The 21,013-nt window shown below is 47.7% G+C and overlaps 1 protein-coding gene across 6 annotated transcripts in view; it reads left to right on the top strand.

Annotated features, from left to right (window-relative positions):
• Myo19 (myosin XIX) overlaps nt 1-21,013 on the top strand; it is a 29,209-nt gene that overhangs the window by 2,525 nt on the left and 5,671 nt on the right. For 3 of the 6 annotated variants that reach the window (XR_009592859.1, XR_002476818.2, XM_021648374.2), the window contains exons 3-20: nt 2,333-2,471; nt 2,789-2,937; nt 5,083-5,196; nt 7,742-7,874; nt 9,027-9,096; nt 9,678-9,780; nt 10,362-10,458; nt 10,579-10,655; nt 12,408-12,498; nt 12,869-13,040; nt 14,471-14,544; nt 15,212-15,333; nt 15,708-15,821; nt 16,068-16,244; nt 16,578-16,730; nt 17,827-17,934; nt 18,750-18,820; nt 20,890-20,993. Coding sequence is in view for 3 of the 6 variants with exons in the window: in XM_021648374.2 (XP_021504049.2) it covers nt 2,333-2,471; nt 2,789-2,937; nt 5,083-5,196; nt 7,742-7,874; nt 9,027-9,096; nt 9,678-9,780; nt 10,362-10,458; nt 10,579-10,655; nt 12,408-12,498; nt 12,869-13,040; nt 14,471-14,544; nt 15,212-15,333; nt 15,708-15,821; nt 16,068-16,244; nt 16,578-16,730; nt 17,827-17,934; nt 18,750-18,820; nt 20,890-20,993 (2,068 nt within the window). In the remaining 3 variants the exon portion in view is untranslated. The other 3 variants (XR_009592860.1, XM_060387089.1, XM_060387091.1) reach the window with 3 other exon arrangements.

Here is a 21,013-nt window from a genome sequence, read left to right as displayed (position 1 = left end):
CCAGAGGCATTTTCCTAGTTGCCTGTATGAATGAAGACTGGAGTGCTCATAGCTGGAAGGATGGGAAAGACCCCTTTCCTCTCTTCAGATAGTTATCCACCGCTCTTCCTGACACCCAACTTGAACGTTTCCCTTTTTGTAGTTTTTGTTTTTGTTTTTGTTTTGGCTCTTTTCCTTAGAGTGGATAAGGTAAGGTGAGTAAAGGAATCCAGGTCACTTTAATGACCTTAAGCAGGAGAATATCCTGATAGAAGCCTCTGACAGACTGTTATATTGAGTCACAGTGGAAGTTTGGGGCTTCCAAGAATGTTCATTAAAGTTTAGCCTTTAAAAATAATAAAGAGGCCTGGGGTGGGGGTGGGGAGGTGAGGACCCAGCACTCGGGAGGCAGAGGCAAGTGGATCTCTGAGTTCAAGGCCAGCCTGGTCTACAGAGTGAGTTCCAGGACAGCCAGGGCTGCATAGAGAAACCGTGTCTTGAAAATAAAACAGAAGAAGAAAGAAAAGAAGGAGGAAAGAATTGGTCAAGTAAGCTAAGCTTGGTAACACACACCTTTAGTCCCAGCACTTGGGAGGCACTGGCAGGGAGATCTCTGAGTTCAAGGCCAGCCTGGTCTGCATTTCAAGTTCTAGGACAGCTAGGTCTATATATAAAGAGAGAACCTGTCTCAAAAAAGGATTAGCCAAGTAGAGAAGGAACATGAGCAATCCAGACAAGAGGTAAGCCTGTGAAAAAATGTAGGAAGAGGTAGGTGGCTTATGTGGGAGTCCAGCATTCTGCCTCTGAAAAGGCCTGCAAGGGGCGAACCACCCTTCACTGTGGAGCTCTATCTCAGACACATAGTATCCTTTATGTGTAGTTCACATCCAGACACCATAATGGTAGTAGGTATTTGCTGAATTTTTACTTTAGTAAATTTTGTCCCACACTGAGGAAGGGCTCCGGAGTTTGTGTTCTGGTGAGCCCCAGCAAAATGACCAAGGTGGAACTTGCCAGGCTCAAGAAAGCCGTGGTAGATGCTACTGTACCGTCCTGCCATTTGCCAGGAAACAGACTGGAAGGCTACAGAAAAGCAGGCCGGACAGTTATCTGCTCCGGCTGCTGTGTTTTCTTTCCTCCTTTTTCCTATACCAGAAGTAATCATTTTTACCACAGCCATACTAGTGAGTGCCCTATGTTCAGCGCTTGTTATATAATTTTTCAGAGGAAAATTATAGGTGTATGTACTATACAGTGTTATGTCTCCATACTGGAGATAAGACTCAGGTTAAATGACTGACCCAAGGTTACGTTCATTATCAGGAATTTGGAAAAATAAAGGCGATCCAAAAGGACATTAAAGTTACCTAGTCATACTATCCAAACACAACATTTTAAAGAACATTTAGACTTTTTGTTTTGTTTTCAAGACAGGGTTTCTCTGTGTAGCCCTTGACTGTCCTGGAACTTGATCTGTAAACGAGGTTGGCCTGGAACTCAGAGATCCACCTGCCTCTGCCTCCCAAGTGCTTCGATCAAAGGCTTGCGCCACCTTTGTGCACCTGCTTTCTAGTCGACGCTCTTGATTGCCATACTCAACTCCCAGTTGAGTCAAAACTGTTCCTAACTTGTAGCTGGTTGTATAAGTAGACCCTTCCTCCTTTTCTTTCTCCTCCCTCCTCTCCCTTCTCCTTCTCTTTCCTCCTGCTTTTGCCCTTCTAGATTCAGCTGTGCCAACTGCAGCAATTACCCTAGGTAACAAGTGCCTGCTCTGTACATTATGATGGGTCTGAGACTCACAGTCTTTAAAAGAAACTCATTATGGTGCTGCTCAAGTGAAACATGCTACCTTCCTTGGCTTCTTCCTGAAGGGTGGAAGCATTTACAGTTCACACATCATACTAAGACTTTAGCCTCCCTAAGCTGATTCCAGCCAGGCACCTGTCTTCTCTTCCTACTCTGTCCTCCATGGAAGACAGACACCAGCTCTGTAAGGCTGGCAGCCTGTAGCTTAATAGCTGCCTTGGCTGGAGCTCATAGCAGAAGAGACAGGAGGGCATTGCTTGTTAATATGTACTATCAAGGCCTTGAATAGATGCTCTGTGTCTCTTTATCCCCACAACCTGGGAGTTGAGTTGATCTTCCTTTATTTGGGGGGTGGGGATGGAAGGAAGCAGCATGTGGCTCACAGAGATGAATTACCCAGGCTCTCACGCTAATAAGTAGGAGAGTGAAACATGAGCCACCTGGATCTTGTAGAAACCTGTTCTTTCTCCTCTGCAGACTCCACCCGTATTAGTTGCCAACTGGTCTGAGACCCAGGTCTCATGGCTCTTGTGTTGTTTCCCTCCAGGTGAATGGCCACAGTTCAGGCTCTGGTGCCCAAGGTAGGGCATCCCTCAAGGGAGACCTAAGGGAGTTCCTGGGTGGGGAGGTCCCCCTGCACCAGCTGGATGACCTCACCAAGGTGAACCCTGTGACACTGGAAACAGGTATGGGCCTTCCTCTCCTCCAGACTGCTGCTCCAAAAGAATAGGGTTGTAGCAAGGATCTTCAGCACTGTTTCCTCAGTCCAAACCAAACACTGAGACTCCTGACCTGTCCTCTGCCCCAGGGAGCCTGACACTGCGCCTGAGCTCCCCAGGGCAGGCTTTGCTCTAGGTTTGGGACTCGTCTTAATTAGATCTTATATCTGCTCACTGGGGAGCTACAGGGTTCTAATGGCACTTAGCTAATTATAGAGAGAGGGCTGCTTAGCAGATGTGTGTCTGGAGTTCTGTCTGAATTTGAGCCAGTATCTTTGCCTCAGTCCTGAGGTGTCTGCAGGCCCGGTACGCAGAAGACATATTCTATACCAATGCTGGCTGTACCCTGGTAGCTCTGAACCCCTTCAAGCCCATCCCTCAACTCTACACACCAGAGCTGATGAGAGAGTACCATGCTGCACCTCAGCCTCAGGTAAGGCTCCCTGTCTGTGGCTTCACCATCCTTCATTTAAGCAACAGTAATACAACCATTCAAAGCCTACTGGTGCCATGTCCCAGCTCAACGGGAACTCTGAGAAATTTGGACACAAAACTGAGGTACACTGTGGAGAACAAATAGTTAACCAAGAATGAAACCTAAAATAGACACATAGAACAAAGGATATTTTTTTATTATTATAAGAAAGGATTGAGTTGTAATTGTGTCTTTAGCTATCTTTTTTAGAAAAGAATAAAAGCGCATGTTATAGGGTCTCTCCTTGAACAGTCAATATATGATCTTCTACACTGAGAATAAATTACCCTACAAAGACAAGAATAAATTATTTGAATGATGGGAGGCAGTGGTGCAGGCTGCAAGTGGACATCAGTTCAGGGAGAGGCAAGAACAAGCTGGCTGGCCAGAGAAAGCCTGGGGCGAGAGGTGATTGGTGAGGGTCTGAAGATGAGCTCACTGGGCAGAAGTCCCATAACAGGCAGGATTTACTCCATGTGAAGGCAGGCTTTTGAACAGTCTGCCAGAAAGGAACAGAGAGAACACTTGAGGCTTTTTAACAGTCCAGTTGCTAGGTAGCAGCAGCAAGGACAGGTAGAGAGAGATGGGCAGTCTCAGGAAGCTGTAAGGAATCATTGTTGGCTAGGCTGGTAAGGCTGGTGCAGATGACACTGTCAGTTTATGTAATGAGAAGTATCCAAGTAGAATACAAAGAAGTCTATCCTGGAGCCCACCTGGTGTGACACATTGTCTGCCCTCTCCTCAAAGGCAAAGGTCAGGTCAGGGTCCCCACTCTTCCACAGTGCCCAACTCTATATCAGCACATTAAGGACAGTATTTGTTGAAACAATGGCTTTAGAATTGAAATCAGACAGATGTGCGTACGGGCTGGGGGCCATGGCAGGTTATTATTAATGTCCCTGAAGCTCACAGAAGCTCATCTTTAAGGTTAGCCATCGCACTAATGCACAGCCTTCTTAGGTGGTGTACCAGCTAGTTTTATGTCAGCCTGGCACAGCGCTTGGAGTCCTCTCAGAGGTGGGGACCTCAGTTGAGAAAATGCCTCCATGAGACTGTGCTGTGGGCTTATCTGTATGGCATTTTCTTAATTAATGATTGATGTGGGAGGGTGCAGCCCATTGTGGGTGGAGCCACCCCCAGGCTGGTGGTCTTGGATGCTGTAAAAAAAAAAAAGCAATGTGAGCAAGTTGGTAAGTAGCACTCCTTTCTATGGCCTCTGCGGCAGCTTCTACCTTGAGGTTTTTGCTCTGACCACCTCAAAGATGAACTGTGATATGGAAATGTAAGCAAAACAAACCCTTCCCAGGTCGCTTTTGGTCATCGTGTTTCTTCACAGCAGTGGAAACCCTAACTAATACAGGCAGTGACTTAGAAGAAGAAATTTTTTTTTGCAAATTATAAAGTACAGTAAAATAAGCAGCAGAGTCAGACTATTAAACAAAAATGTAGCGGTAGTTCTGCTGGTCAAGTGCTTGTCCAGCATGCAGAGATCTGAGTTTTGTCCCCAGGACTGCAGAAACCAGGTATAGTGACGCCTTGGAGGTAGAAGCTGGAGAATCAGAAGTTCAGTATCATCCTCAGCTACATAGCAAGTTTTAGGCCAATCTGGACTACAGGAGGGTGTACGCCTTGGGGTGGGGTGGAAGTTGGAGAGACAGTTCAGTGGTTCAGAGCATTTCTGCTCTCCGAGAACCAGGATCCAATTCCTAACATCAACATGTTGGCTCAAAGCCATCTTTAACTCCAGTCCCAAGGGATCTGACACCTGATTCTGGCCTCCAAGGGTGTGCGCGCATGTGGTACAGACATGCGCAAAGCACCAGACACATAAGATGATAATGGTTTTTTTTAATTTAAGAAATAAAATGAGATGAGAGCATAAAGTATAAGGTCATAGAGTGCTGAAGCTAGCCACATCCATGCTGAGAGGACCTCAGCGGGTAAGTTAACCATCGGAGTTTTGCAGTTGGGCCTACTTTGTGGCATCCAGGCAAGTGTTTCTGGAGGAAGCATGCTAGCACCACTGGTAGCCTCCCAGTCTAAGCTGTCATTGGCTAGGCCACTCTTGAAAACAGGTGCTCACATGACTCTTTGATATTCCAGAAACTGAAACCCCACATCTTCACAGTGGGTGAACAGACCTACAGGAATGTCAAGAGCCTGATTGAGCCAATCAACCAGTCCATTGTGGTCAGTGGAGAGAGTGGAGCCGGAAAGGTAGGAGTGCCAACTTCTTATCCTATCTCTCATTACCTAGCTAGGTGAGCAGAAAGGCAAGGGCCATTGCCTGTGGCATCATTGGCTGCCTGGGAGTCTGTGTGCTGTGGCCAGCAAGTACCACACCAGAAGTCAGAAAACAGGGCGCCCACACACCCTCCACTGCTAGCTCTGCTGCCACCCTGGTGAGACACTTTTCTTTTAGTGCCTTGGCTTTCTCACTGAAGGCGCCTCTAGAATCTCTAGAAACAGCAGTCAGATACTGGAAAGTCCAGCATAGTGGTACAACAGATAGAGTCCCTGAGAAAGGCGCCTAACATCACAGGCCCCAGTCATTTCACTTATATATGAAATGGAAGGAAAGAGAGGGCCAACTCCTGCATGGGACTTCTGTGTGAGCATGAAGAATCGTCTGTTATATGACATGATGACACATACCTGTAATCCCAGGATATAGGAGGCTTATGTACCAGCCTGGACTATGTAGTTAGACTCTTTTAATTTTGAGACAAGGTCTTAGTAAGTTGACCCTCTTCTAGCCTCCATGAGCACCAGACATACCTGCAACTAAAACACCTGTACACATAATAAAATTAAATTAAATTAAAACCTAAAATATAACTTAAAAAAAGACCTACTTCCAGGCATAGTGTATAGTGGGGAATAAGGGTCCCACGCACACATACATTAACTGGGGGAAATATTTCAGTCCAAAGTACACTTGAACAGGAAAAAAATAAGTTGCCTGGGTCCAGTCCTGAGCACGAGAAACAATGCAGAAATTCACCTTATTTGCATACTGGGCTGTGGGTGTGGCTGAGTGGCAGGCTGCTTGGCTGGAATTCACGAGGCCCAAGTTCAGTTCTTAGCAGTACCAAAGTTAAACAAGTAATCAAACCCAATCTCAGCAGAAGAGAGACAGTGAAAAATAATCAACTAGACAACAAAAATAATAGAAAAAAATAAATGAATTCTAAGGATTGTTTTGTTTTTGAAGTAAGAGTATTGAGCTGCAGACCATGTACATTCAAGGCAAGTGCTCTACCACTGAGCCACATTCCTAACGGACACAACTTTTTGGAAAAGATGGTTAGCCAGCAGTGGTGGGCCTGGTTTCTTCCCAGCTCTCAGGGGGCAGAGGCAAGCAGATTTCTGTGAGTTCAAGGCCAGCCTGGTCTACAAAGTGAGTTCTAGGACAGGCAGGGCTACACAGAGAAACACAGTCTTGAAAAATCAGAAAATGGATGGATGGATGGATAGATAGACAGACAGGATGGTTAAAATCTACACCCATATAGTACACATACATATACACATGAAATTAGATAACTAAAGTCTTTTTTTAAAAAAAAGTTAAAATTGATAGTATTCTTTCAAAGAAAGTGCCAGGCCCAGATAGCTTCACTTACGAATTCTTCCAAACATTAGAAGAAGAAATGTTATAAATTCTTTCTCTCTTTGGTTTTTTTGAGACAGGGTTTCTCTGTGTAGCCTTTAGCTGTCCTGAACTTACTTTGTAGACCAGGCTAGCTCAGATGATCCACCTGCCTCTGCCTCCGTGCTGGGATTAAAGATGTGGACCCCCGAGCCCAGATATAAATTCTCAGAGTCTGACAGAAAATAGGAAAGAGTGAACCTAAAGAATTTGTTAAGAAAAGAGGTGTGGCAGTGTGCTAGGAATGTAGCTGAGTTGTAAAGAGTGGCCTACTAGGCAGGAGGTATAACTGAACTGTATATGGTGGCCCACACCTATAATCCTAGCACTGAGGAGGTACTGGCTGAAAATTCAAGGGTTATCCTCAACTAAGTTCAAAGTCAGCCTGAACTACACGAGACCTTGTCTCTAAAGACAAAACAAAAAACAGCCCGGGGGTGAGAGGAGTGGGGAGGGGGCCAAAGTCAACATGAAAAGATCCACCTGTATTCTTTTGATGTTGTGATACACATTTATAATTATTAAGGAGATTAAAGGACAGAGATTTGAGTTTTAGGCCAGCCAGGATTACATAACTACTCCCTGTCTCAAAAAAGTAGGGAGAGGTATGACGGAGAGTTTGGAGAAATGATGTAACTATAGTATAATCTCAAAAAATAAAAGAAAATTAAAAAAAAATAAAGCAAAAACATATTTTTGTGAACTAGCAAGAAAGTGTCAGACATTTAAGTGACTATATCTCATTTTGGCTGATTAAAACCAAAGAATATAAATTTTATAATACACAGGAAACCTCCTATAGAGTAGTCAGTAATAGCTATGAGGCCTCAGAGATGCTGAGTAGCCTGCCAGGTCTGGGTTTGGGGTGTAGAAAGGGAGTCTAGCCTCTTCTTAGTGCGTCTTCTGAGCTGAGAGAAACAAAGGTGTGCATCCCCACCTCACAGATGGGAAGTGCCTTGCTCAAGGCCAGAGCTGAATAAAGCATTTATGTATATGTGAGGCAGGGACATTTGATGGAGAAGAGCACTCTAGTGGGCCCCTCTCTCTTGAGCTCTGTGAAGGGAGGGAATGAAGATGAGAACACAACCCACACGGCTGTTTTTGCTACAGACATGGACATCCCGATGCCTGATGAAGTTCTATGCTGTGGTGGCTGCCTCACCTACTTCCTGTGAGAACCACAAGATCACAGAGAGAATTGAACAGCGGATCCTGAACTCCAACCCTGTCATGGAAGCTTTTGGTGAGCTCACTGTCCTGTGCACTGTACTCTAATCCCATTTCCTCTGGGATTTGCCGCCTTCCAGGAGAGAGGTAGTACTTTAAGACCTCTCTCTAAGTTGGAGAATGACTGTCCTTCACTACTTAAGTCCCAAACTCTTCCCAGATTCCCTCAGCTTCCTTCCATTAAAGGTGCTATCATATGAGGATACACCTCAATGGCAGAGCCTAGTAGATAGAGCTTCTGGATAGAGCTGGTACCGTTTGGCACATAATAAACAATTAGATAGAGAGTGCCTTGGGCTCATCTAGTCCAATTCTTATCTTTCTGTTCAGTTTCCTGGTGTTCAGAATAAAAAGGGAATTTGTCAAAGGTGACATAGCCTTTTTTTGGAGGGGAGTGTTTGGATTGTTGTTGTTTTTTGGGGGAGAGGGTGTTTGCTTGTTTGTTGGAGCCTTTTTGAGACAGGGTCTCAATATATGGCTCTGGCTAGCCTAGAACTCATTATGTGGCCTCACATTTACAGATATCTGCCAAATTCTGGGCTCTGATTAAAGAATACACCACTACACCTGACTTATGGAGGTATAGCTGTTACTGTCCATGTTGGGCCTAGAGTCCATATGTTGTGTCTGTATCTAAAACCAATAGTGACAGCTTGCTCTCACCTCTTCCCTTTCAAAGCAGAAAGTCTCTGAGGGGCTAGAGGCTAGAGGGCTCTAGCTAGGGGCTGGAAAGATGGCTCAGTGGTTAAAAGCATTTGTTGCTCTTGCAGAGGACCTGAATTCGGTTCCCAGCACCCACATGATGGTTCACAACCATCCCAAAACTCTCGTTCCAAGGGATCAAGCACCTACTCTGACCTCTTACAGGTACCAGGCACACATGCAGTACACACACACAGCTGCAGACAAAACACTCATATACATAAAAGAAAAAAAAGCAGCCGTCAGCACCTAGTCTTGCTCATTTCCTGTTCCTGGTCCGGAAGTTCTTCTAAATCTCCTGAACCCCATTTCCAAAGCCCTCATGCCCATTCCTCAGTCCTGACCCCCATGACATGGAAATCAGCAAAGGGGCCTGTAGTAACCAAAGACAGGGACACAGCTACAGCAGCTCCTGAGACTTCTGCAAACCTGGGGGAGTGGGTATAAACTCAGGTATGATCTCTAGGGAACGCGTGCACACTGAGGAATAACAACAGCAGTCGCTTTGGGAAGTTCATCCAGCTCCAGCTAAACAGGTAACAGCTGCCATTCACCACACGGGACAGCAGAGATGGGATTGTAAGCAGCCGGGGCAGCCACCAGCCTGGGTCATCCTCTTAGCATGTATGTTGTATGTGTGGGTCTCTTGAACTCAATGAACTCTGGAGGTGTCCTGTTTTAACCTAGAAAACCATAGCTACTGTGACCTTGAGCTAGTATTCTCCAGCCAGTGTGCTCATGCTGGCTTCTCTTGCTCAGGAACTTCTTGCTAAAATGCCTCTTTGGAATATAAGGCATCTGCTCCTACCTTGAGATGGGCCAAAGTGATACACAGAGGTGATGCCATGTCTACCTGAGCTAATGCAAGAGAATATCCCAGAACACTCAAAGACATTCTGAGTTTTGTTGTTCGAGACAAAGTCTCATATAGCCCAGGTTAACCTTTAACTCTTGCTCTTCCTGGCCACTACACCTGGCTTCCCAAGGACATTCTGAATGTTCCCAACCCAAGAAGAGCTTGGAAGGGATTTGCTAGATGGCAGTCTGGTGGACAGCTAGTGCTAATAAATGGCTGTGAGATGAAGGGATAATAATGGGTTCTGCTTCTGTATGCCAGAGCCCAGCAGATGACAGGAGCTGCAGTCCAGACCTACCTCCTAGAGAAAACCCGTGTGGCTTGTCAGGCCTCCAGTGAGAGGAACTTCCACATCTTCTACCAGGTCTGTGCCAGGTGGCACAACTGTGCCACATGCAGGGCTGGGAGGCTCATCCATACCCCCCTCCCATGCTCCCCACCTGGCCCCATCACTTACTCATCAAGCAGAGTTTGGGCCTAGAGGTATGTTTTGTTTCCTCTATCAGACCAGGAGGTCCTGGAAGCAGGGACTCTGTCTTCTAAATGGACGCTGTATCGCCCTCATTAGACTTAGGACCCCTCTAGGATGGAAACTGTTTCACACAACTGTGTGAGGGCTACTCTGGGATTAAGTTCCTTCCTGGCCCCTTGCACCCAGACTAGAAGCTTGTTTAGGTAAGGGGATGAGCCTCTCTAATGGAAATAAAGACTCCCTAGCAAGAGTCATACATTCTGTATGAGACCACCAGCTTTCCAGGATGGCACATTTGTTGATCAGGCCGGAGACATCCCAGACAGAGGTGTTTCTTTTACCCCATGCCCTGCACTCATTTTGGGGAAATGCCAGCATTACAGTGTTGCTACCATTCCTCACTCCTCACTCTAACGCCAGGCCTGCAAGCTCTTTCACCCACAGCTCAGCCTCCTGTACCTCCTTCCCGACAGATTTGCAAAGGAGCCACCAGGGATGAAAGGCTCCAGTGGCACCTCCCTGAGGGAGCTGCCTTCTCCTGGCTACCCAATCCAGAAAGCAATTTGGAAGGTAGGAGGAACCTCCCTAGACCCTAAACTGCCCCAAAGCCCCGCACATTCTTCCCAGAACCTGCCTCCCTTCCCCCACTGTCCCTGCTGACCACTGGGCTGTGGCATGGATTCTTTTCAGAGGATTGTTTCGAGGTGACCAGAGAGGCCATGCTCCATCTGGGCATCGACACCTCCACCCAGAACAACATCTTTAAGGTCAGAAGAAAAGCCATGCTACTTACGCTTAGAGGTGATGGTAGACCTCTTCACAGATTGTCCCTGCTCTTGGGACTCTTTCCATAAATGTGTAGGACTTCAAGCTTCACGGTACCATATGCAAAAAGCTGGCCACAGTCTGTGAGGAGCCTGAAAACAAGTGTGGACTGGCCTGGGCCCTGGGGTCAGTGACACATCATATAGTGCCTGAGCAATGAACGTGGTGCAGTAACCTGCAAGCCCAGAGCACAGGGTCCTTGGGGCAGGTTTTATCACAGTTACAAGACTAAAGAAAGAATCTTTCCCTGTTTGTCTAACACTTTAAAGCTTAGAAATTATGTTCACAGCCGGTCCGTGGTAGCACATACCTTTAATCCCAGCACTCAGGGAGGCAGAGGCAGGCAGATCTCTGAGTTTGAGGCCAGCCTGGTCTACAAAGCTAATCCAGGATAGCCAAGGCTACACAGAGAAACCCTGTTTTGAAAAAAAAAAAAAGAAAGTTTTATTCACATCAACAGTCTCTTGTGCATAAAGATTATTTCTATTTTATATTTGAGAAAATCAGAGGTAAAAACCTATGCAGGACACTACTAAATGATAAGCTTGGTGATCACCCCCTCCTTCACCCTGTCCTCTGCCTCTCCCACTGGGAGCCCCGAGAGCTAGCCTCATCCTCACTGCCTTTCTGCCTTTGCTGAAGACCAACTGCTTCCCTCGCTTCCTCTCCCCTAGAGCAACAGGATGTAATATACGGGGTAGGCTAGGAGCAGGGACCAGGAAGCCACTACAGGAAGATGAGCTATTGATGGCCTCCACATGGTGTTTCAGAAGCTAAGGTGTCACACCCAGTGTGGACACTGCTGGGTAAGAGTTTGTGCAGAAGGACAGTACATGAAGACAGGCCAGAGGGAGTGGACAACACTAGGAGTCTGGGCATGAGTGCTGGTTTGGAGATGTTAATGCCATGCTTACCTGGCAAGGAATACAGCATGATCAGAAGGGTAATTTTGCCAGGGCAAGGTTCATCCATTCCAGTGAAGGTGTTATAATCCTGTGCCATACCCGTGCTGCTCGTTATATACAGCTTCCCCTCCCGGGGTAGTTTGGAGGCAGAAGACCAGTAGCATGTGGAGATGATGTGTCTGGGACCAGACCGCAATGGCAGGAGAGGCTCTGTTCTCTTAATGTGAGGGCCAAGGGATTCCAGAGTTTCTGGACCTTCCAGGGGTTCTCCTTGCCATCACAGTTTCTGGAAGTTATATGGATCATACCTATACAGATCATTAAAGGCACAGGCAGAAGAGAAGTGTCTACTGTAGAGACCAGAATCACAGTTCCTTCCTCAGGCCAGACTGTCAGCCCAGTAATGCTTAGAAAGGCCCCAGGAAGCCATCATGGCCATAACTAACAGGAACAATACTCCTACATGGACTGTTTGTGAAGAGTGGGGAATAGGACAGAGGGTGAATGGAGGTAGGTTGTGCTGGCTGCTCTGGGAGGCATCTGAAGTCTCGCTGTCTAGACTCTTAGTCTCACCTTTCTCCCAGGTTCTACATTAACCTCCCAACTCTGTAACGGGCATGATTATGACATATGCCTCATAGGATTTGAAGAGATTGTGTTGGGATGCTCTAACATAAAATTCTGTCTGACAGACAGTGGAGCAATCACCAGGAGCTCTCGTCCTCTGTGTAATGGTCTAAGGACTCATCCTCAAGCCCCTGCTTCCTGACCATCCCTTCTGCCCCTCAGGTCCTAGCTGGACTACTGCACCTTGGCAATGTCCATTTTGCTTACTCAGAGGATGAAGCCCAGCCCTGCCAACTGATGGATGGTACCAAGGGTGAGAGACAAGGATGGGGAAATGCACCTGTCAGGAAAATGACTAGTGTTAGTGGTATGTGGTAGGAAATTGAAAGGTAAACTTTTTGATCTGGCACCCTTGATTAAACCATCTGCTGTAGGGCCTGCCATGGTTAATTTACTCCTCAGCCTCTGATGAAGCCAACACTGTTGTCTCCATCTCACAATGTAAAAATCAGTCAAGAGGTTTGGAAAGTGATTTGTCTATTTATAACACTGTGGTTTCAAGTCCTGCCTCTGCCACATAAGGAGGCCTGTGGCAAGCCTCTTCTTCCATCAGAACCTGTGTTTCTTCCATCCACCTAGTTCCAATGGAGGGTGTTTGCCTAAGAAGGACTCTCCTCTCCCAGTCTCTGTCAGGACATCAGCCTCGCTGCTGCAGCTCCCAGAAGACATGCTGCTGGAGACGATACAGATTCGAACCATCAAGGCAGGCAAGCAGCAGCAGGTGTTCCGGAAGCCCTGCTCCCAAGCTGAGTGTGACACCCGCAGAGACTGTCTGGCCAAAGTGATCTATGCACAGTGAGTGATTGACTCTGGGCCTTCACTTCCCATGGGTTCTTAGCCCGTCTGAGGGTAGACCAAACACTGTCAGGCAGCAGACAGAGGAAGCTGACTAAAGCAGACCAGTTGCTGGACCCAGGAGGTGGCCGGGCATATCTCCTAAGATTGCCCTAAACCCTGCCTTTGGCCTCTGTGCCCATATTGAATGCAGAAGTTGCCACATTCCTGACCTAGTTTCAACCTGTTCAAGTACAAGGGCCTGCTTTGACCGTGGTCATAGGTGAGAAAAGCCTGTTCAGCTCTCTCCATTAGCAAAGCAAGCCCCAAAGGTGATCTCCATCTTTACAGTTCTGGGGTCAGACTCTCAAGTAGGGGGTAGGCTCCTCTGTCTCCTGTACCCTGGTGCCTAAGGTCACTCACCTGGGGAGTTGGGGAGATGGAGCCAGAGGCTCAGCTCACAGTCAGAGCCAGCACAACACGCAGCAGGCAGGAGCCGAGCACAGCAGGGAAGGTGAGTCCTCTCCTTTCTTGGGACATGACTTAGGCACTTCCATCCTCTGGCCAAATGGTCAAGGACTGTCTCATCTTGAGTTCTGAGAACTTTCAGAGTACCTTGTAAAGGTTGTCAGGGGCTCAGAATCCCCTGAGATTATTATGACTGTTGTAAATATGTGTGCATGTGATATCTTGAACAACCCTGTTCAGAGCCAAGAATCTGAGATCTGCCTGAGCCCATGTCAACTAGAGACAGAAGTACTTCTGCCTCAAAGCAGGTTTTAGGTCAAAAGTTGGAGAATTTTTATATCTACTGAATTAAATCAATTATAGAGTAATTACTTAAAGAGAAACTGAGGCATAGTGACTACCTATAATCCCAGCACATTTTAGGGTTGCTAGTTCCATACTAGAGTTTATATGTAGGCCCTCTTTCCAAAATGGGGGTAAGGGAAGATAATGTATAGAAAAGAAATCCATTGAATAATGTCATGCTTGGTGACACCTTGTCTAGAAGTCTCATTTTTTCTGGGCTAGTGACAGCTCCCGAGTAGGGAATGCCATTATTCTTATGACTCAGGCCCACTTGTGCAGGATTGGGTAGAATGTGGCAATCCCTAACCCTTTTCCGGAGGAGCTCAGTGTACTCAGCTCATTCCAAACCCAGCTAGGACCTGCCAGTGTCCTCAGTCATAGCTGGTGGGCCCTCTAACTACTGCAGACCTCCTGCCTGACCCAGGGGCCTCGTTGTCCTGTCAGGACAGGTTAGGTCTGTGTATACCTGGAATTATATATGCCCTGGGCCTGTCTCTGCCATAGGTCAAGATTGCATAAGCCAGAAACAAGAGGCTTTAGCCTCTGGCCTGGTAGGTTCAGAACACAGGGCCTTTTAGCATGTGACACCCTTCTTGGGAGAGCAGTATGACCACAATCCCACTCTTTCCCACCAACAGGCTGTTCGACTGGCTGGTATCCGTGATCAACAGCAGCATCTGTGCAGACTCCAGCTCATGGACTGCCTTCATAGGTAGCAGGGCTCATCCTGCCAGGAACCCTCAAGAAAATAACAATTGGACCTGGGTGGAGGAAGGGTCCCTGGGTTGCCTTTGTACCTGTAAGCAGCTCCTAACCCCTCACTGCTGGTGTCCTCACCATCCATCCAGGAGTTTAGTGATAATTCTACATTTTATTGCCCACATATGGCATGTCCATGGCTCTCCAGACAAACCAGTTTATGTCTTACCCTTAATGGTCCTTATTCTCCTAAAGACTTAGCTCCAGGAGGTAGTCAGAAACACAGTTGAGATCAGTGTTGTGACCTTGGGTTGGGTGAATCAAGTAGGGAGGAATTTAAGGCATAGAGATGTCAACAGTTTGCTTAAAGAAGGGCATCAATGAGGCTGGTGAGATAAGGTCCTTAGAATGAGGTTGATAAAGAGAACATTCCTTGTATCCCAAGGAGGAGCCGATAGAACCCAAAACATTCAGACTCGAAAGTGGGCTGATGCATGGGTTGCTCTTCATTCACATTTTTGGCTTTCTACCTGCTCTGATGTGGTATGGGGCAGGGGTCATCACTCAACCTCATCCCAAGACTAAGTATGGGGCTTCAGTAAGGTCTAGCCACTTAGGCTCCTATGGTTGTCATCTCTGCCACCATGTGGGAGCCCCAAGGTTCCCTCCTGTCTTCATAGGTCTGCTAGATGTGTATGGGTTTGAGTCATTTCCTGACAACAGTCTGGAACAGTTGTGCATCAACTATGCCAATGAGAAGCTACAGCAGCACTTCGTGGCTCACTACCTCAGAGCTCAGCAGGTGAGGGATGGGGCAAGGCAGGTCATCCTTCTGGTTCCTCCGCCTCTTCCTGGCCCCCAACTCAGTTCTGAGTAGGCATGTTTGTTCCTTGTTTTATTAATTGATAAGTAATAACTGTCTATAAGAAACAATGTTTTAAGCTAAGAATGGTGGCACAGCCTTTAATCCCAGCACTTGGGAGACAGAGGCAGGTAGATCTCTGTGAGTTCAAGGTCAGCCTGGTCTACAGAGTAAGTTCCAGGACAGATAAGGCTATACAGAGAAACCCTGTCTCAGGGAGAAAACAAAAAAACAAAAAAACAGGGTTTTAATATGCTTTTGTTCCTTAGTGCTGTTCTGGAACTTGCTTTCTCTCACCATGCCCCTGCTCCTAGGAGGAATACGCAGTTGAGGGCTTGGAGTGGTCATTTGTCAACTACCAAGACAACCAGACCTGTTTAGATCTCCTTGAGGGGAGCCCCATCAGCATCTGCTCCCTCATAAATGAGGTAGGGAGGTTACGCCAGTGAGCCTAGCAGCAGAGTTGTTCTCTGGGCTTTGCCTTGGTGCCTGTTTTGTATGCTCTTCTGTCTGTCTCTCTCCCCCATCTATAAATAAGTGTGCTAAGCCCTGTGCTCTCCCCCTGGAGTTGCTCTAATGCCTGTGTTACAACTCTGCTGTCATGGGGGCCAGACACTGGGGTGGTGAAGGTGGTGACCTCATCATTGTGGTGACTGCTCACTCCCACCCCACAGGAATGCCGCCTCAATAGGCCAAGCAGTGCCGCGCAACTGCAGACGCGCATCGAGAATGCTCTGGCAGGCAGGCCTTGCCTGGGCCAGAATAAGCTCAGCCGGGAGCCCAGCTTTGTGATTGTGCATTTTGCAGGACCTGTACGGTACCACACAGCAGGCCTGGTGGAAAAGAACAAGGTGGGCCTGGGCCATAGCATAGCGCTCTTGGGTAAGAAACCTGAGTCATTGCTGCGTGCACAAAGTAGTTCCTAGAGGGCTTCTTCTTTCTCCTCAGTGTCCTCTCCTCAAAGTCCAGGCTCACCCTCTTGGGCCCTACCTAAGATCTTTGTAAATCCCTCCTGACCTGCCTGGAAGTGGCTCATATTACGTCTCTTCTTGACCAGCAGATCCAGTCTTCTTGAGACTCCTTCCTGCCCTCGCAAGAAGCCCTGCGCTTGAGTAGGGGTACTAGAGCAGTGGCTAGCATTAGGAAGCAGCTCACCTCCACACCACCCTTTCCCTTTCCAATAGGACCCTGTTCCCCCTGAGCTGACGGGGCTCCTGCAGCAATCCCAAGACCCCCTGCTCATGATGCTGTTTCCTGCCAACCCTGAAGAGAAGACCCAGGAGGAGCTGTCTGGCCAGAGCAGGGCTCCTGCATTGACTGTGGTGTCCAAGTTCAAGGTGTGTATACTGCTGATATGAAGTGCTCAGTTCTGTCTGTCAGTTGTCTGTTGAGCACCTCTCAGGACTGGGGCTGTTCACTGGGGAGCAGTGATGTGCCACGCAGAAATGATCCTGGTCTTTTCTAGTTCATGCTTCAGTGTAAAACACAGATAGGGAACAGGTGAGACGCCCCTGGGTATAAGGATATGATAGGCTGGGAGCTCTCTGTGCTGATGGGGTAGTCACAGGAGAGTAGCACTTTATATGGAGCTGTGGCTGCCCTGTTCAAACCCTGTCCTCTGCTGGACCAGACTACCACTTCCCTTGGTATTATCTGCTTCCTTTCTGCTCTGTGAAACTTGTACGTGCTGCTCACCTTCCTGGGATCTCTTTTAGTTTTTGGAGACAGGGTTTCTCTGTGTAGCCTTGGCTGTCCTGGACTTGCTTTGTAGACCAGGAAACTCAGAGATCCACCTGCTTCTGCCTTCTGAGTGCTGGGATTACAGGCATACACCAGCACGCCTGGCTCCTGGGATCTCTTGACTACTGCCCGTCAACAGCTTTTTCACCCACTCTGCCACTTTTTGTTTTATTTGTTCTGTTCATATTTCAACCCCTACTTTACCATCACCTTGAGGGACCACTCTGGGAAAGCCAGGTTCATTGTCTGGTGAGCATGTTACAGCCTTAGACAATCCTGAAAGTACCTGCACAGCCTGTGTGTCATTAGGCTCAGCTGTGACATAAGCAGGTTGATTCACATCCCTCTGGCACATAGGACAGGCTTAACAATGGAACAGCAGGGGTGGTGTAAGCTATTCTCCTATAGGAAAATGGTCCCAAGGAAGACAGGAAAGGGGCAAGCCCCAGACCAGAGGATCAGTCACTGAGAGCCACTGGTCCAGAAGCATCTCTAGATAAAGGAGATGTAATGTGTCATTAAGCTGTACTTTGCACATGTTCTTTAAAACTTCCAGTAGTCCCCAGGGCACACATGGGTCCTGATCTCAGGGCTGGGAAGGCCACCGAGGACAGAATATACTCACTAACAACACCCAGCTTATGACCCTGAGCTGCCCTCATCCTGCCTAACCCCAGACGTCTCTGTCTGCAGGCCTCACTGGAACAGCTCCTGCAGGTCCTGCATAGCACAACACCCCACTACATTCGCTGCATCAAGCCCAACAGCCAGAGTCAGCCTCAGACCTTCTTCCAGGAAGAGGTAACTAGTCCTGAGCTATAGCTGCCTAGCATCAAAAATAAAGGGGCTCGCAAGCCTCTCCAGTTGGGTGCTCACGGGCAGTCTCTCAGGCTGGGCCTGACATTAAGGAGGGCTTATTTCCCTGCTCTGGCAGGGCAGTCATGAGTGGTTGTATGTTCTATATACTGCACCATGGCATAGCCAAGGTGGCACTTGGGAACTCTAGAGCATCTTTCTGCTCACCTAGCCTGTCCCTGACAAGAGACTAAAGCTGCTCGGGGCAATGGGTGTTTTGTGATTTGTTCCACATCTGTACAGCACATGCAATATGGTTATCTCTGGACTGTTTACACAAAATCGTTATCAAGGTTTCAGGTTCTGAGGGGATATAGATGATGTGTGAGTGCTGGGCAGCACTGAAGAATGTCCCACAGTCACCTGGTAAATGTGGTTGTGTAGCCAAGGTAACTCGGCTATGTGGGAAAGCCTGGGTTCAAATCAAGTAAGAATATTCAAAACAACCTTCCTTTCTTGAACCCTCTGATGTGGGGGAAAGAATAAACGGTTCTGAATTGTGAAGTGGTTTCACCCCTGGGGAGGTGAGAGACAGAGCCAGGACCACTGCAGGCCTTAACTATATCAGGAGCCAGTTACCAGACAGGGCCTTTGCAGGTCCACGAGGACCCCTGCTAGCACGGAGACTTTCAGGCCCTCTTGGTTTCTTATGGTCCCATGGATTCAGACATCTCCGTCAGCCGATCCTGCCTGTCACTGAAGGTCAGCAGAAGAAATGGCATGTGGCCGATAGGTGCTTGCTCTGTCCCCCACCCTTGCAGGTCCTGAGCCAGTTGGAGGCCTGTGGCCTTGTGGAGACCATCCACATCAGCGCTGCTGGCTTTCCCATCCGGTAAGTAAGCCATATTGCTGTCGGGCCAAAGCCTGGTGGCACTCAAAATGTGGGCCAGACAGAGGGGGTGGGGATGAGGAGAATGGCAGGTCTGTGGCATCCACCTGGAAGGCAAGGGATGGCACCTCTGCTCTAATTCATTCACTCACTATGTAATCTCTGCCCCTGTAGGGCCTACATTCCTACAAGAGAGGGAAGTGTGAACAACAAGAAAGTTAAGTGTGAGCCAGACATGGTAGCACACACCTATGATCCCAGCACTTGAGACGCTGAGACAGGAAGATAAACACAAGTCTGAGTTTGAGGCCAGCCTGGGCCTCAAAAAACAACAAAAGGGCTGAGTTGAGGGTGGAGAGACAGCTGACTCTAAGGTTAAGAGTACACATCCTACTCTAGAGAAGGCCTGAGTTTGGTTCCCAGCATCCACATAGAGCAGGTCACAACTGCCTGTAAGTCCAGCTCCAGGACGATCTGACTCCTCTGGCCTGTTCTTACATGCACACACCCACATATCCTCACCCACCCACCCAACACACAGACATAATTAAATATAATAAAAATAAATCTTTTTAAAGGTCTGAGGCTAAAGAGATGGTTCAGGATTAAGAGCAGTGGCTGATCTCCAAAAAGACTGCAGTTCAATTCCCAGCCCCTATGTGGCAGCTAACTCCAGTTCCAGGGGATCTCAAGCCTTCCCCTGTCTCCACTGGCATCAGACATGCACATGGTACACCGACATATATGCAAGCAAAACTCTCACACACATAATTTTTTTATTTTTATTTTTTTCACTTTACAAATAAAAATAAAATTTAAAAAAAAACAGTAAACAAATTTTCAAAGGGTCTGGGGAGATGGTTCATGATAAAGTGCTTGTGAGGACCTGACCTTGGGTCTCCAGCATCGGTGTCTAAAGCTAGGAATGACAGCAAGCAATGCAGTCCCACCACCTCGAGACACACACGGGATTCCTTGGGCTTACTGGCCAGTCAGTGAGCTCCAGGTTCAGTGAAAGACTACCTCAAAAAATGAAAGCTAGGGAAGAAAGGCTTCCATTGTCAAGTTAAGGCCTCCACATGTGCAAACACATCCTTACATATGTAGCACACACACATACACATTTAAAGCACAACTAATATTAGGAAAAAAAGAGAATCTGTTGCTGGCATGCAGAGAAAATCCATGGGCTGGTTATCAGTACAGGCCCAGAGAAAAGGAAAAGGCCAGCCTTGGGAGGCCTTAGAACAGAGAACAACCATAAGGCTGTGCAAGAAAGACAACAAGGGACTGGGCAACAGCGAAGCATGTTACAGGGAATGTAAGAGAACAGGAGCCAGACACGGCCTAACAGGTAAAGCCTTGACCGTTTGCCCTGAGTGCAGTGAAAGCTGCTGGGATGAGCAGGGAGCGGCAGAGAATTGTACTGCTCACTGGAGGTTGGATGGAGGATTAGGATAGAAGGGAGCTGAGTGAGGAGGCTGTTGCAGGTGTCTAGGTTAGCTGTGAAAACTGGGGCTCAGTGGGGCACACTGGGATATAGTTCATTAGAGAAAAAAAAAGAGAACTGGATAGTTGGGGTCGGGTCAAGGCTCACAGAATAGTCACCTCCAGGCTGTGGAAGTAATGTGCTGTTTTCTGGGGCAGATGGTTCAATCAGGCCAGCCAAGGCTACACAGAGAAACCCTAAAACAAAACAAAACACATGTACACACTGTCCATCCTCAGTGGATTTAAGCACCCCACTACCAGCAAGTGCCACACCACACCACACCACATAGAAGGTAGGACAACTTGGCAAGTCAGTTCTCCCCTTCCGTCATATGGGTCTTAAGGATGGAACTCACGTTGTTTCAGGCTTGGCAACAGACTTCTGTCTTCTGGGCCATCTTTCCAGCCACAAACTCAATTTTAAATGGTATCTGAAAGCTTCACACTGAGAGGCCCTGGGCATCTCTAGAATATACCCTCCTTCATTCATCCAGTGGGGATAGTCAGGTCGGCACTAACGTTGAGCCCCAGCTAGGCACCTGGCTCACAAAGTCATTCTCTTTGTCTGCTTTGGCTTTCAGGGTCTCTCACCAGAACTTTGTGGAAAGATATAAATTACTGAGAAGGCTCCGACTTCGAACATCCTCTGGCTTCTGGGGCCTATGTCCTGCCAAAGGGCCCTCTGGTGAGTGGGACCCATTTTTG

This window comes from Meriones unguiculatus, chromosome 7 (genome assembly GCF_030254825.1).
Source record: "Meriones unguiculatus strain TT.TT164.6M chromosome 7, Bangor_MerUng_6.1, whole genome shotgun sequence".
In the NCBI taxonomy this organism is placed as follows: domain Eukaryota; kingdom Metazoa; phylum Chordata; class Mammalia; order Rodentia; family Muridae; genus Meriones; species Meriones unguiculatus.
The sequence above is the reverse complement of the archived record's forward strand: the minus strand, read 5'-3'. Positions and strand labels throughout refer to the sequence as shown.